The sequence below is a fragment of the Miniopterus schreibersii genome, assembly GCF_964146895.1.
Source record: "Miniopterus schreibersii genome assembly, chromosome: 16".
In the NCBI taxonomy this organism is placed as follows: Eukaryota; Metazoa; Chordata; class Mammalia; order Chiroptera; family Miniopteridae; genus Miniopterus; species Miniopterus schreibersii.
This window is the reverse complement of record NC_138116.1, coordinates 9921498-9935377: the sequence shown is the minus strand read 5'-3', so window position 1 is coordinate 9935377 and position 13880 is coordinate 9921498. Positions and strand designations below refer to the sequence as shown.

General features: G+C 33.7%; 1 protein-coding gene across 10 annotated transcripts in view; it reads left to right on the top strand.

The window, feature by feature from the left end:
• TANC2 (tetratricopeptide repeat, ankyrin repeat and coiled-coil containing 2) overlaps positions 1 to 13880 on the top strand; it is a 203582-nt gene that overhangs the window by 19396 nt on the left and 170306 nt on the right. For all 10 annotated transcript variants that reach the window (XM_081162722.1, XM_081162731.1, XM_081162730.1 and 7 more), the window contains exon 2: positions 4085 to 4178. In XM_081162722.1, coding sequence (XP_081018848.1) covers positions 4112 to 4178 — 67 coding nt within the window. In that variant the 5' untranslated portion in view covers positions 4085 to 4111. The remainder of the gene's footprint in view (positions 1 to 4084; positions 4179 to 13880) is intronic.

Sequence of the window (13880 nt, the reverse complement as noted above, 5' to 3'; positions counted from 1 at the left end):
ATGAAAAATATAAAAGTTAAATTTATAAAATATATTACTTATTTATATTCATATGTAATATGATTACAATGTTTAATAAGAGAATTAAGAAAAAGAGGAAGAAACTATCAAAAATGATTAGATGGACCTGAAAAATATTCTACTTTGCTAACTTAACTTCCACTGACCATTTTTCCCCCTTCTGTGCTGTACTGCATATGCTGTTACAAAAAAACAAGCAAATTATGCTATGCTTCTTCTAGGACTTCTAGAAATGAAAAATATAATTAGGATTTTGAATGTGAGAAATGTGCTAACATCATTCAGAAAAATAATATACTTCAAAATGACACACACAGAATAGAAGAATGGAATAATATAGGGTGGGACAAAAGTAGGTTTACAGTTGTATCCACTTTCAATTGCAATAATAAATAATAATACAAGAATAAACTGTATTGCATACTTAATACAACTGTAAACCTACTTTTGCCCCACCCTGTGCATGTATATTGGTGTTATAAAAGATGCAGTGGTTTGTCAGCTGTCACTGTTATAATTGGCTTGTTTTCTTGTAACAGCATATGCAGTACAGCATGGAAGGGGGGAAATGTTCTGTGGAAGGGTTAAGTTATCAAAGTAGAAATAGCTGAAGAGAGAATTAGTGATTTGCAGATAGATTTGATGAAATTGCCCAGAGTGCAATGCATATAGATGGAAAATATAAAAAAGTAGTTAAGAGATTAAAGGCCTTTCCATTCTGTAGTTAACACCTTTGGTTCTTGCCGATATTCCCTTAAGCCCATTTTAATACTTATATGAAGTAGATGACTCAAGAAATAGAAAACCTGAATAGACAAATTACCACTAAATGACCTGAATCACTACAGATGGATGGATAGACATAGATGAGAAGACTCAGTCCTGTTACTCTCTTCCCCTGTTGAATCCTGTGACTCCTTAAGGGAATACTTCTTTTTCACCTTTTAGTCAGTACAATGTTTGCCCCTCTGGAACTATGTGGTATTGTTAGGCCACATAAATTATACCCTTTCTGGACACCCACAATTTATGATAGATCAGAATTTTGGTTGGATTCCCTGTTCCAGAGGAAGTGGTGCCACTCTACTACTAAACTGAGATTTCTCCCCATACTTCCCACTGTGCCTCTTGTTCACTCACCTATCCTTCTGCAGGACTGATATCATTCCCATAATCCTGCCCTAGATATATCACAGGCACAATCCACAATCTGAGGCTTGTGCATTAAAGTCTGTGGAAGGGAACTCATTGCTTCCATGTGTGGTAGTGGGAGGTGTCTTTTCTTTGAAAAGGCCCCCACTCTGTGGCCTTTTATATCCCTTCCCTTGCCTTATGACCACTGTGTCCTGCTTACTCGTGGAATGGTGATATGTGTTGTTAAACATGGTGAGTGAATGAGGCTCTTCTCTGCTCCCACTTGGAGCACTTCTGACTAATCTATGTTTATTAGTGTCAGTTGGCAGGAAGGGATGGCTCCCCTCCCTTATTCTCTCTGCCGGTTCTGGCCCTAGTTTAGTTGTACTGTATAAACTGGCAGGTATCCCTCTGCATCATTGGACAGTATTTCTGAGATAGTATACAGCTGTTTCCAAAACCCTTTTATTGGAGCACTGTAGTACCTTATATAATATTTCATTAACTAGTGTTAATTTCTGCCATTACTGGAGTAGAGAACATTATTACCTTTAGTCTCTCCTATCAGAAGGGTTCACTGTTCACTTTTTCCTCTTTACTGCTGTAAGATGCTACAGATCTTCCCACGCTATACCAATATGCCACTTTAATTTGGAAGCAATGGCTAAAGTTTTAAAGTTATGTAAATGAAGGCTGCTCCAGATATGTATACAGAACCCAGTTGACTTCCATTCCTCCTAGGTATTTGCCTTAGTGGTCTAGGGGTGGGGTCTGTTGATTATGTACTAACAGTAATGAATACGGAGATCATAGTTTAAGGCCTACTATTGCTGCCCTCTGATATTCAGTTTAATGCTGGTAAGGACATATATGATGTTTTTATCAATCTATATAAGGGTACCTCAATACATACTCTCTACATTTTTGGATAATAATTTACCTCAGTGATAAAACTCAAGAGGCAACTGATCATGTTTCTTTCTCACATCAGTGTTTCTCTTTCTCTCCTTTCCTCTCTCTCTAAAATCAATAAAAACATATCCTCAGTGAGGATTTAAAAAAAAAAAAAAAGGTTTTATTGTTTTCCTGGGTAGGGAAAGATGACACTTTATTCATCATTTGGATCAGTATGCATTCTTGTTTTTGTAATTACAGTTTTACAGACAATATCTTAGTTCATTATTTTTTATTTTCTTACTATTCGAAACATTTTCTTCAGGTCCCATAGGAGTTTAAAAGCATTTAAATTATATAATTAACCTATTAGGCATAGTTCTAATGTCAAGGAACTTGTTTCTAGAATTGTAAAACAAGGAAAAAAATAAGAATAAGCCACTCCCCAAACTGAGAATAAAAAACACTACCAAAACAACTCAAAATGGAAAAGAATATAGAAAAAGAAATTTTACAAAAAGCTTGTTATAGAATGGAAAATTTCCTGCAAGGAAAAGTTAAAGGGAGAACTGTGGTTATTTAGCTTGAATAATGCAGAAGTGTTTAATAGTTAATTTGATTACATTATTATTGCATAAACATTTTAATGAAGGCATATTGCACTCCTGTTTTGAGTAACAGGATAAGAAAAGGCTTTAGATAAGTAGGAGAGATGAACATTGAAAATGAAAATTGATTGTCCACTAATAAAACAGTGCAAGAAGATGTTGATATAAAGTATGAATATCCAGCCTTGGTGGACCATTAGGAGGAGAGTAGTTAGTATTTCTTCTGAATGGTTTAGGCCAGGTGTCACAAACATAAAAGCTTAGGGGTCACATAGATAGCATAATGTTCATATCAGTTTAGTATATGATAATTTGAAATGATTGGGGCCTGAGAATGGGTTGTTTGTTTATGCTCCTGCCAGAGATTCACTTGTCAGGAATTTATTTAATGTTTTTTCCTGAGAGAGTTAACATTTTAAAATTTGGGTATAAAACTTAGAAAAGGAGGATAAAATTTAGCCATATATTACTGTCATAAATCCAATTAGATCAAACTGCCATTTTCCACCTAGCTTCAATTTTGTGGAGTTTCTACAAATTTTATTAAAGTAAATTTTCTAGTGGTATGTTAACTTATGAAAAAGTCATTTTACCAAAATGTAACTGTGAGATGGATAATTAGCTTTAAATAAGTATTATATGTTTCATTTCATTCTTTATGCATTTCAGTCAAGTTTTATGTTTTAGAACTAGCAGAGAAAAAACCTCCATACTTCAAAAAATGATCATCATTATAATTAATTTATTCTACCCATCAGCATTTTTCATTTAAATTAACTTTAGAATGTTATCTTGGTTTATTTTTAGATGTGGGATTTTTATTCTTTTTGACTCCTATTCTTAGTAATTTAAAATAATTGGTTCTAATAAAAATCTGTGCTTATACACTTTTTCTTTTGAAACTTTGGAGGAAGTGTATATATCTGTTAGTAAAGTCTGACTGAGTTAGGCAGAAGTTTGAAGTATGACTAGAATTTTCTTGGGTTTTCCTTAGATAAAAATTTGAACTTGCCTAGAATGTCTTTGCCTTTCCCTGACTATCTCTAGTGCACGATCACCCTGAGTATTCCCCATTTTTCTAGTTAATTCATAACTTGGTCTTGTCTATTGAAACTTACTTATATTGTATCCCCTTACCTCTTTACCAGGTTACTAATCTGATGAATCAAGTCTTTGCTCAGTTATTCATTCATTCATTTACTCATTCAAGAAGTGTTGAGGGCCTCCCAAGAGATAGGCATTGAGAATAAAGAGAGTAAGATCAGGTTTCTCTAAAAGGGATTTGATTTGGATACAAACTGAGAAAATATAATTGATTAATTCAATAAATATTTATTTGGCACCTACTGTTTACCAGGCAATATTATTCTGAATTTTGAATAGAAAATCAAGTTTCCTAACATATTTTCCCACATTTTCTTTTACAGTTTTGTGATTATCAGAATAGCACAATCATGTTTCGGAATAGTCTCAAAATGCTTCTCACCGGAGGGAAATCAAGTCGTAAAAACAGATCAAGTGGTAAGTAACTATGCTACATTTATTCTGTGTCATATTTTAGAAAAGGAAGTTCTTTTAGGGATCTGAGTTAATGCTACAACACTTTATGCATTTGTTTATTAAATGTCTTATTTAATTTACAAGAAATAAAGTAAGTTTACATTCCTATAGGCTGTCATACCCTATTAAGAGGTAGGAACACTTGAATACTTATCAGGAACAGTGAGGTAAAGGAAAAGTATGTGAAGAGAAATATTTCTAATATATGAGAGAGTAATGCCTCTGTGCACTACTGATTAAGAATCTCCTAGACCTAAATTTACTTTTTGAATTAACCTATGAAATTATTTTAGTCCTAGGCACTCTGGGGATAGAGATTATAAAAATAGGAACTGTCCTTAAAGGGTTGTATAGAAAGTGAAATATAAGTTGAAGATTTTTACAGTCATTAAAATAAAGTTTATAAACTTCCAAGAACAACGGGGTAGTTCTTGGGCATTTATGGTAAAAATAAACTAAAATGTACCTATACTTTTTTGGGAGAAATACTGAAGAAAAATGTACTACATGTTTATTTTCTGTTAATGGATTGTAGATATTTATTATATTTTAATATTTTCACTTCTAATTTTTCTGCATTTTACAAATTTACATTGGTAGTATATTCATTATCATTCACATCAAAATGTTTTTTAACTCCCCTTGTGATTTCTTCTTGACCCATAGATATTTAAAGTATAATTGTTCATTTCTAAACAGTTGATTTCCTGGTTGTCTTTTTTTTTTTTCCTATTTATCTTTATTGTTGAAAGTATTATAGATGTCCACTTTTTTCCCCGTTGGCCCCTTCTCCCCTGCACCCACCCCCCGCTCTGGCCTTCACCACACTATTCCTGGTTATCTTGTTATTAACATAGCTTGATTGTACTGTTATCAGAGAACCTATCCTATATTATTTTATTTTCTTGATTTTTTTTTTTTTTAGATTTGCCTTATAGCTCAGCATATGATCAAATTTGGTGAATGTTCTGGATGCACCTGAAAATAATGTGGATTCTGCAATTATTGGGCGCAGTATAGGTCAATTTGATTAATATTTTATATCCTCACTTATATGCTTACTTAATTTTTAAAAATTATTTATTGTGCCCTAACCAATTTGGCTCAGTGGTTAGAGCATCAGCCTGCAAACTGAAGGGTCCTGGGTTCACTTCCAGCCAAGGGCATGTACCTCAGTTGCAGGCTTGATCCCTGGCCCAGGTCAGGGCTCATGCTGGAGGCAAGCAAGTGGTGTCTCTCTCTCACATCGATGTTTCCCTCTGACTTTCTCTCCCTTCCATGCTCTCTGAAAAGCAATGGGGGGAAAAAACCCCCAAAAAACACATATATATGTGTGTGTGTGTGTGTGTGTGTGTGTGTGTATGAATATTTTAAAACATTACTGAGAAAGGTGTGATTAAATCTCACACTATAATTGTGGAACTGTTTCTCCTCGTTCCTGACAGTTTTTGCTTTATGTGTATGGAAACTGTCTTATTAGAGCCATTGAAATTTAGAATTGCTGTATCTTCCTGTTGAAATGACTATTTTACCATAATGAAGTGTCCCTTTTTATTTCTAATATTGCCTTTTGTTTGAAAGTTGATTTTGCCTAATATTAGGATAGCTATCCCAGTTTTCTTTTAATTAGTTTTTGCAAGGTATGATTTGTTCCATTCTTTTACTTGAAACATTTATATATGTTATACTGTTAATAGCATATGGTTGAGGTTTTTTTTTTTTCATTCATTCAGACAAGTTTTTTTTCTTAAGGATAATGTTGGTACTAATTCCACCAATGATATATTTGGATTTAAATATAACATGTTACTATGTGCTTTCTTCTTGTCCTGCCTGCTCTATGTTTTTCTCTCTCTCTTCTTTCATGCTTTATTTTTGATTGATCAAAACATTTTTCATTATTCTCTATTTACCCCTATTGACTTGGAAATTATATGCTATTATAATTCTTTTAGTGGTTACCTTAAAGATTTAAATATCAATCAGTTTGATATTAATTGGTACTTTTACCCTCTTCTTGGACAATGAAAGAACCTTAGATTCTTTTCACCTATATATATATCTTAAACTCTATAAGACCTTTTTATTGTTGCTTTCTATGGTCACTATTATTTAGATTTACCCAATATTGACCTTTTCATTGATTTTCATTCCTTCCTGTATCCCTCATTTTCTAGATGGAATAACCTTCCTTTTTGTCTGGAGAACACCCTTTATAATTTTCTTTAGTTGGGATTTTCTTGTGGCAATGCATTTATGTTTTGCAGAATATTTTTGCTGGGAGTAGAATTCTAGGTTGGCAGTTATTTTCTTTCAAATATTGTTCATTGTTTTCTGGCTTCTTAAATTATTTCTGGTGACAAGTCAACTGTCAGTCTAATTGCTGCCTCTTTAAAGGCAATCTATTTTTTTTCTCTTTGTTTTTCGTTTTTTAGGTTTACATTAATGTGCCTAGGAGTGGTTTTCTTTTTACCTATCCTTGTTTGTCTTCTATTTATTTATGTTTGTAGGATTTCTTGACTCTGTGGCTTGATGTCATTCACAGTCTTAGAAAGCTGTTGTCCATTCTCTCTTCAAATTTTAAATTTTAAAAATTATCTCTCTTCTTTCTTTCTAGGATTCTAGTTATACATTTGATAGACTACATGCATATCATCTGTGTCTCTTAACTCTCTTTCTATCCTTTTGTCTCTGTGCTTTATGCTGGGTATTTTATTTTGATATATCTTACAATTCATTAATTTAGTCTTCAGTGGTATATAATCTACTCTTAACCATATTCAGTTTTTAATTTTTGTTTTTATATATTTCAATTCTAGAACTTCCATTTGCTTCTTTAAATTTTTTTTTTAATTTAGAAATAATTTTCTGCTTCTTGAAAGGTTGTAAAACAGTAGTACAAAGATCTCCACAGATTCACAAATTATTTACTTTTCACTGCATTTGCTTTATCATTCTCTCTATACACACACACACACACACACACACACACACACTGTCTTCCTCTCTTTCCCACTCAATCCTCTCTCGCTCACTCACTTTAAAAAAAAATTACTTGAGAGAAAGTTAAATATATTATGCCCTTTTAATCCTAAAATTTTCTGTATGTATTTCTTTTTTTTTTTCAATATATCTGTATTGATTTCAGAGAGAGGAAGGGAGAGGGAGAGAATGAGATAGAAGCATCAATGATGAGAGAGTCATTGATCAGCTGCCTCCTACACGCCCCCGACTGGGGATCGAGCCTATAACCCCGGCATGTGCCCTGACTGGGAATTGAACCTTGATCTCCTGGATCCTAGGTTGATGCTCAACCGCTGAACCACACCCAGCTGGGCTCAGTGTTTATTTCTTAAGGACAAGGAAATTCTTTTATATAACCACAATATAATTATCAACCTCAGTCAGTTAAGCATCATTATAGTACTTTCACCAAATCTGCCATCTGTTTTTTTCTAAATTTTGCCAGTAATTTCCTTTATAGAAGTTCCTCCCTTCCTCTCCAAGGTCCAATCCAGGATAAGGTATTACATCACCTGTCACATCTTTATACTATCAGTGTTTCTTCACATTTTTGAAGAATGAAAGCTCTCTTTTTTAAAAAACTAGAATGTTCCTAATTTTGGGTTTCTTTGATTTTTTTAAATGATTAGATTCAGGTTATAATCTGTGGTCTGAATGTTACATAAATGTATGTTGTTTTCTTCTTGGGGTATTATAGCTAGAGGCACACAATGTCCATCTGTCCCTCATTAGTGATTTTGATGACCAAATCAAGGTGTTGTCTAGTTACTTTTTTAAAAAAAGCTTTTCATTTTGGGTTAATAACAGATTTACAGAAAAGTTGCAAAGATAGCACAGAAAATTCCTATATACTCCTTACCCAGTTTTCCCATTATTACATTTTACATTTCTATGGTACATTTGTTTAAACTGAGAAACAACATTGGTATATTACTACTAACTAAACTCTAGACTTTATTTGGGTTTCATTAGCTTTTCCATTAATGTTCTCATTCTGTTCCAGAATCCAATCCAGAAAACTATGTTGCATTTAGTTATTGTTCTTCCTAAATTCTAATTGATTTGGCAGAAGACAAATAATAATTGTCATCACCTTACTAGTCACTTTTACACATCAGAGATTCAAGCTGCCTCCAGATTTGACATTTAAAGAAATGGCTTATCCAAAATTTGTTTTCTAGCTTAGAACCATGATTTTCTTAGATACCTTTAGATGTTCACTTTTGACGCCAGTACTAGCATTTTCTCTCACTTCCCAACAATTACTTTATAAAAGATACCTAGTAGAAATTAATAAAGTCATATTAAGATGCAGATGCTGGATAGTCTTTTTTTTTTAATCCTCACCCGAGGATATTTTCATTGATTTTTTGGGGGGAGAGGGCGCGGTGAGAGAACGAGAGAAACATTAATGTGAGAGAGAGACATTGATCGGTTGCCTCCTGCACATGCCCTAACTGGGAACGGGGATCAAACCTGCAACCTAGTTATGTGCCCTGACCAGGAATCAAACCCTTTTGGTGTATAGGATGATGCTCCTGCCAACTGAGCCACACCGGCCAGGGCATGCTGGATAGTCCTTTTGACCTGAGTACCAGATAGTGACTCATTTCCACATACTATCCTTATTAGAGGTAGGCATCAAATTTGTGCTTTTAGACTTTTGAGTAACTACTGTTTTAGGGATATCATATTAAATCCATACATGCCAAGGTTCTACTGTAATTCCTTTGATTTACCAGGTATTTAATTATACCAATAAGGATTTTGGGGTGTCTATTCTAGTATTTATTTTCCTCTGTGGTTTTTCTTGTATAATGTTTATAATTTAGAGTAGTTGTAAGTTAGAGTAGGTATAAAAATAGTGATTTGTATTTTGTATGGAAAGAACCCTATTTATAGAGAAGCAGTATGTTTTTTCAAACATACTTCAAGGCAAGAATTTCAAACAAGAATAAATTGTGTCTTAAAAGGGAAATTGTATTTATGGAATGACATCATTAGTGTTTTTATCATTACAGTTTTTTCTGAGTCATTAATGAATAATTAGATGACTATTTTGTTCTTTATATTAACTTTGGCTCATGGCTTATTTTTAAGATTAATAAGATAAGATTTCTCATAGGTGTAGTAATTTGCTTTGTTTTGTTTTAGGAAACCAAGTTAGTATTTAATTTAAGAAGCATTCGTATGTGTCCATGGGCTTGAGGGGTCTGGTGTGGGGCTGGGACCCCTTGATCCTCAGAGCAGGGGTGTCTCTGCAGCCAAGATATCCCTCCTAATTAAAAACTACTGCATGTGTGTTTGGGACTAGCCCATTCCATGCCTCTGCCCCTCCTACCAGTCACCATGTGACTTCTTTAATTCCCTAGTTGTAGGACTTCCGCAGCGTTCTAGCCAGCTGAACCACCCAGCCAGGGCTGTTCCTGATTACCTTTGACTTCATTTCACATAAGAGTAACTTGTTCACTTCTTCTCAGCCTCATCATCCTTCTGCTTTAGGAGTTTTATGCTTGTGCCATTTGGAACGTTAGCTTTCTTTCTTCATTGGGGATTTAATTTAGAAGTCACTTCCTTGAGGTCTTTCCTGGCTACCAAATTTAAAACTTTAGCCCCTTTTTTATGTTTCTCCTTTTATTTTGTCCCCTCTCTTATATTGTGACTATTTATCTTGTTTTTCTGTTTTGTTATGTCTTTCCTACTATAATACAAGTTTAGTGACAAGTTCAGTCTCTTTTCCCCTGTATCCTTAGCACCAGAATGGCACATAGTAAGCAGCCTGACTGGCACATAGTAAGTACTCAGTAATATTGTTTTATAAATGAATAACATTTTAAGGAAGATAGCTCTGACATCAGTATGTAAAATGGACTGCAGTGAGTAGACTGTAAGAGATGATGAAAAGATGAAAAGACTAAAGAGGATACACAAGGAAGATATTTTTGAGGTAAAATAGGAAGGATTTAGTTACTAGAGTGGCTAGGAAAAGAAAAGAGTGAAGGAAATAATTAGTTCTGAAATTTCTGGCAAGAGAGACTGGCCGATGTGACATTACATTATTCCACGCCCATATTAGGTACAAAATGATCATATATTGAATGAATAATTATCCAGAGAAATTACCTTTTGTACTAAATTTTGCTTTCAAATGTAATTTATTTACTCCGTGGTTTATTTCCATTCTTCTGGGTTCCTTTCTAATTTACCTTTATTTGAGCTTTGGGATTATACTTCCCCTGGACTTCAGAACAATTTAACCTAAGTCCTTTTAGTACTGCACTGCGGTATTTCACCATTTCACCCTAAAGATTCATTTCCATGATTGTCTACTTTCATAGTTTGGTGCTTTTATAGTTTACTGTTTCCATCTGTGTTGCTGAAGAAGGAAGCCAGAGAAAGCTATTTAGGGTTAATGCTGTCAGCACAAACCCTTTTGTGACCATATAATTCTTTCCAATTTAAAGGAAGTAATTTTCATCTTCTATTTAGTTACTCCCTATCCTCAACTTGTACAAGTTACTTGAAATTTAAAACAGTGATTTTTTAGTAAAGTTTTTCCCTTGATAAAACTGTCTTTGATTATTAATCCAAGTTTATGTATTTAAAACAACAAATTCAAAAAAACTCTTGAGCCCTGGCCAGGTGGCTCAGTTGGTTGCAGTGTCAGCCTGTGCACCAAAGTGTGGCAGGTTCAATTCCCAGTCAGGGCACACACCCAGGCTGCATTTACGATTCCCAGTACAGTCCCTGTGCGTGTGGGAGGCAACGGATCTCTCTGTCTCTGTCTCTGTTTCTGTCTGTCTTTCTCTTTCTCTTTCTCCCTTCCTCTCTCTAAAATCAATTAAAAACACACCAGTTGGCTGCATTTGTTTGTATCTGTTCTGTATCATCTCTTCTGTTCCACTGATCTGTTTTCATCTATTGGCCAAAACCCCACGCACTGTCTTGTACTGGTAGCGTTCTAGTCAGTCTTAAAATAGGGTGGTGTAATTCCTGCAGTTTTGTTGTTCTTTTTCAAACTTGTTTTAGCTATTTTAGATCCTTTGCCTTTCCATATAAACTTTAAAGTTTATATCTATAAAAAATCCCTTCTGAGATATTGATTGGAATTGCATTAAATCTATAGGTCAATTGGAGTAGAATTGAAATCTTTACCACGTGGGGTCTTTCTGTGTATGAACATATGTGTTTCCATTTATGTAGGTCTTATTTGATGTCTGTCATCAGCATTTTCATTTTGTAGTCTCCAGCATACATTGTATTTGTTTTGTTAGACTTATACCTCTAAGTATTTCCTTTTTAAAAAGCTATTGTTGGTAGGATTTTTAAAATCTTGTTTTTTAATTGTCTATTGCTAGTATATAAATATATATAAAAATATGATTGGTTATTGTTTTTTGACTTTGTACTGTGACCTTGCTAAACTCATGTAGTTCTATAGAATTTTTTTGGTTTCTTTGTTTTTGGTAGATTCTTTGAATTTTTTAAGTGGACAGTGATGTCTTCTGAGGGTAGACACCATGTTATTTCTTCCTTTTCAGTCTGTATGCACTGACTGGTACTTCTAGTAAGATGGTGGCTAAGAGTGGTGAGAGTGGATATTCTTGCTTTGTTCCCAAACTTAGGAAAGCATTCAGTCTTGGACCACTAAGGATGACTGATGTTGGTTGTAGATGTTTTTTCATCAAGTTGAGGTAATTTTCCTCTATTTCTAGTTTTTATCATGAATGGATGTTGAATTTTGTTAAATGCGTTTTCTGCATCAAGTGATATGATCATGTGATTTTTCTTCTTTGAACCATTAATATGATAGATTACATTGAATGATTTCCAAATATTTAATTAACTTAACATTCCTAGGATAAACCCCTCTTGGTCATTGTGTGTGTGTGTGTATGTGCGCGCGCGCGAGTGCGCGTGCATATTCTACTGAATTTGATTTGCTAATACTTTGTTGAGGATTTTTGTTTCTATGTTCATGAGGGATATTGCTCTGTAGTTTTTTTTTGTAACAATTTTGTCTACTTTGATATTAGAGTAATTTCATCCTCATAAAATAAGTTGAGTGTTTCCTTTTCTCTTTTCTGGAAGAGACTGTGTAGAATTGGTGTTTTTTAAATGTTTGGTAGTGCTAGAATTCACCAGTGAAAATATTTGGGCCTGGAGATTTCTTTTTTGTAAAGGTTTTTAACCACAAACTTAGTTTTTTAATAGTTACAGAAATATTCAAGTTACTGTTTAATCTTGGACGAGTTTGAGTAATTCTTATTTATTTGTTAAAATGTGAGTTTAGAATGAGAAGATCAAATTTTGCTACTGACCAAATATATGTGACCTTGAGAAAGGTAGGTTAGCCTTAACGTCTGTGGTCCTTAAATTGTTCATCTGAAAAATTAGAGTTAGACTTGTCTTCTTTAAAATTTCTCAGAGTTTTTAAATTCTATAATTCTGGTAGGATAAGAGTGTGTTTGAAGTTTATGTGAAAAGATTGTGAATCTCTATTTCTTGTTTCATCTGTCAGTTTCTGAAAATTGGTTTACTTAGATTCACTTTGCCTTTTAACAGATCAGTTCTATATTTTCTTCTTATAAATGGATTATTTGTTGATGAAAAGGTATGGTTAGAGGCAAATATACAAGAGGTAAATATACAAGATATGCTCTTACTTGAAAAAATTACTTTCATAAGCTATGCAAGAAGACATAAGACATGTCATATGTTAGTTTTTATTGTTCCTCTTTCTTGAAAAAATTAAATAATCATTTTAGAATTTATAAAATGTTAGAAATGAATTTCTCTTTTGGTAATTATCCTTTTGAATCTTCATAATTTGTTGATTATACTTCTGATTTTAAAAGTCACTCATATTTAGCTTCTTAATAAAGACAATTTCTGTATAAGTATTTTATGTAAAATTCATTCTTAAAAGATGGCACACTGTTGTGCATCCTGTCCATTTTATTGGGTTAAAGCAAAGTGAAACTAGCATAAAGATCTGCTGCTGAAGGAAACATTAAGTTGCAGGCTGCAGCTGGAGGATTTTACGTAGGCACCTGTGGGTTTGAGTGCGTTCAATATACAGACTGCAGTAGGAGGCTGGCACTGCCTCTGCTGACTCCAGTACACTCCTTCACTGCTGTTCTGCTGATTTCTCCACTGTCCAGAAGACAAACAAAATGGTGCAGCACGTACAGGGCATGGGAAAAAAATAACCGTCAATATGACTCAAAGGTGGGTTTGCTATACTGAGTAGCAGAGAAAATTATTTAATGGGATTAAAAGCTTGGATATACTTCAGTATGTCAGATATCCGTAGCTGTCTTAATATTTGATTATGGCCATTTAATAATGAAAATGTATAGTTCTGAGATCTGCATGGCCTCTATACATAGAGGTTTCAGGTAAATTGCATGTAAATTAATAAATGCATTCATGATAGCTTATGAACAGTTTTTTATTTCTACTAAATATGTGTAATGTCTGTACATACCACACATTTGCATATACTTGAAGGGTTTTTCCTATTAATACTAGACTTTTTTAAAAGTCTTACAGATTTTATATTTTCTCTGTTGCACATTTGTCGCAGCTCCTACCATTGTCTCTTTTCATATAGTGTTCATTTTATAATAGTAGAGA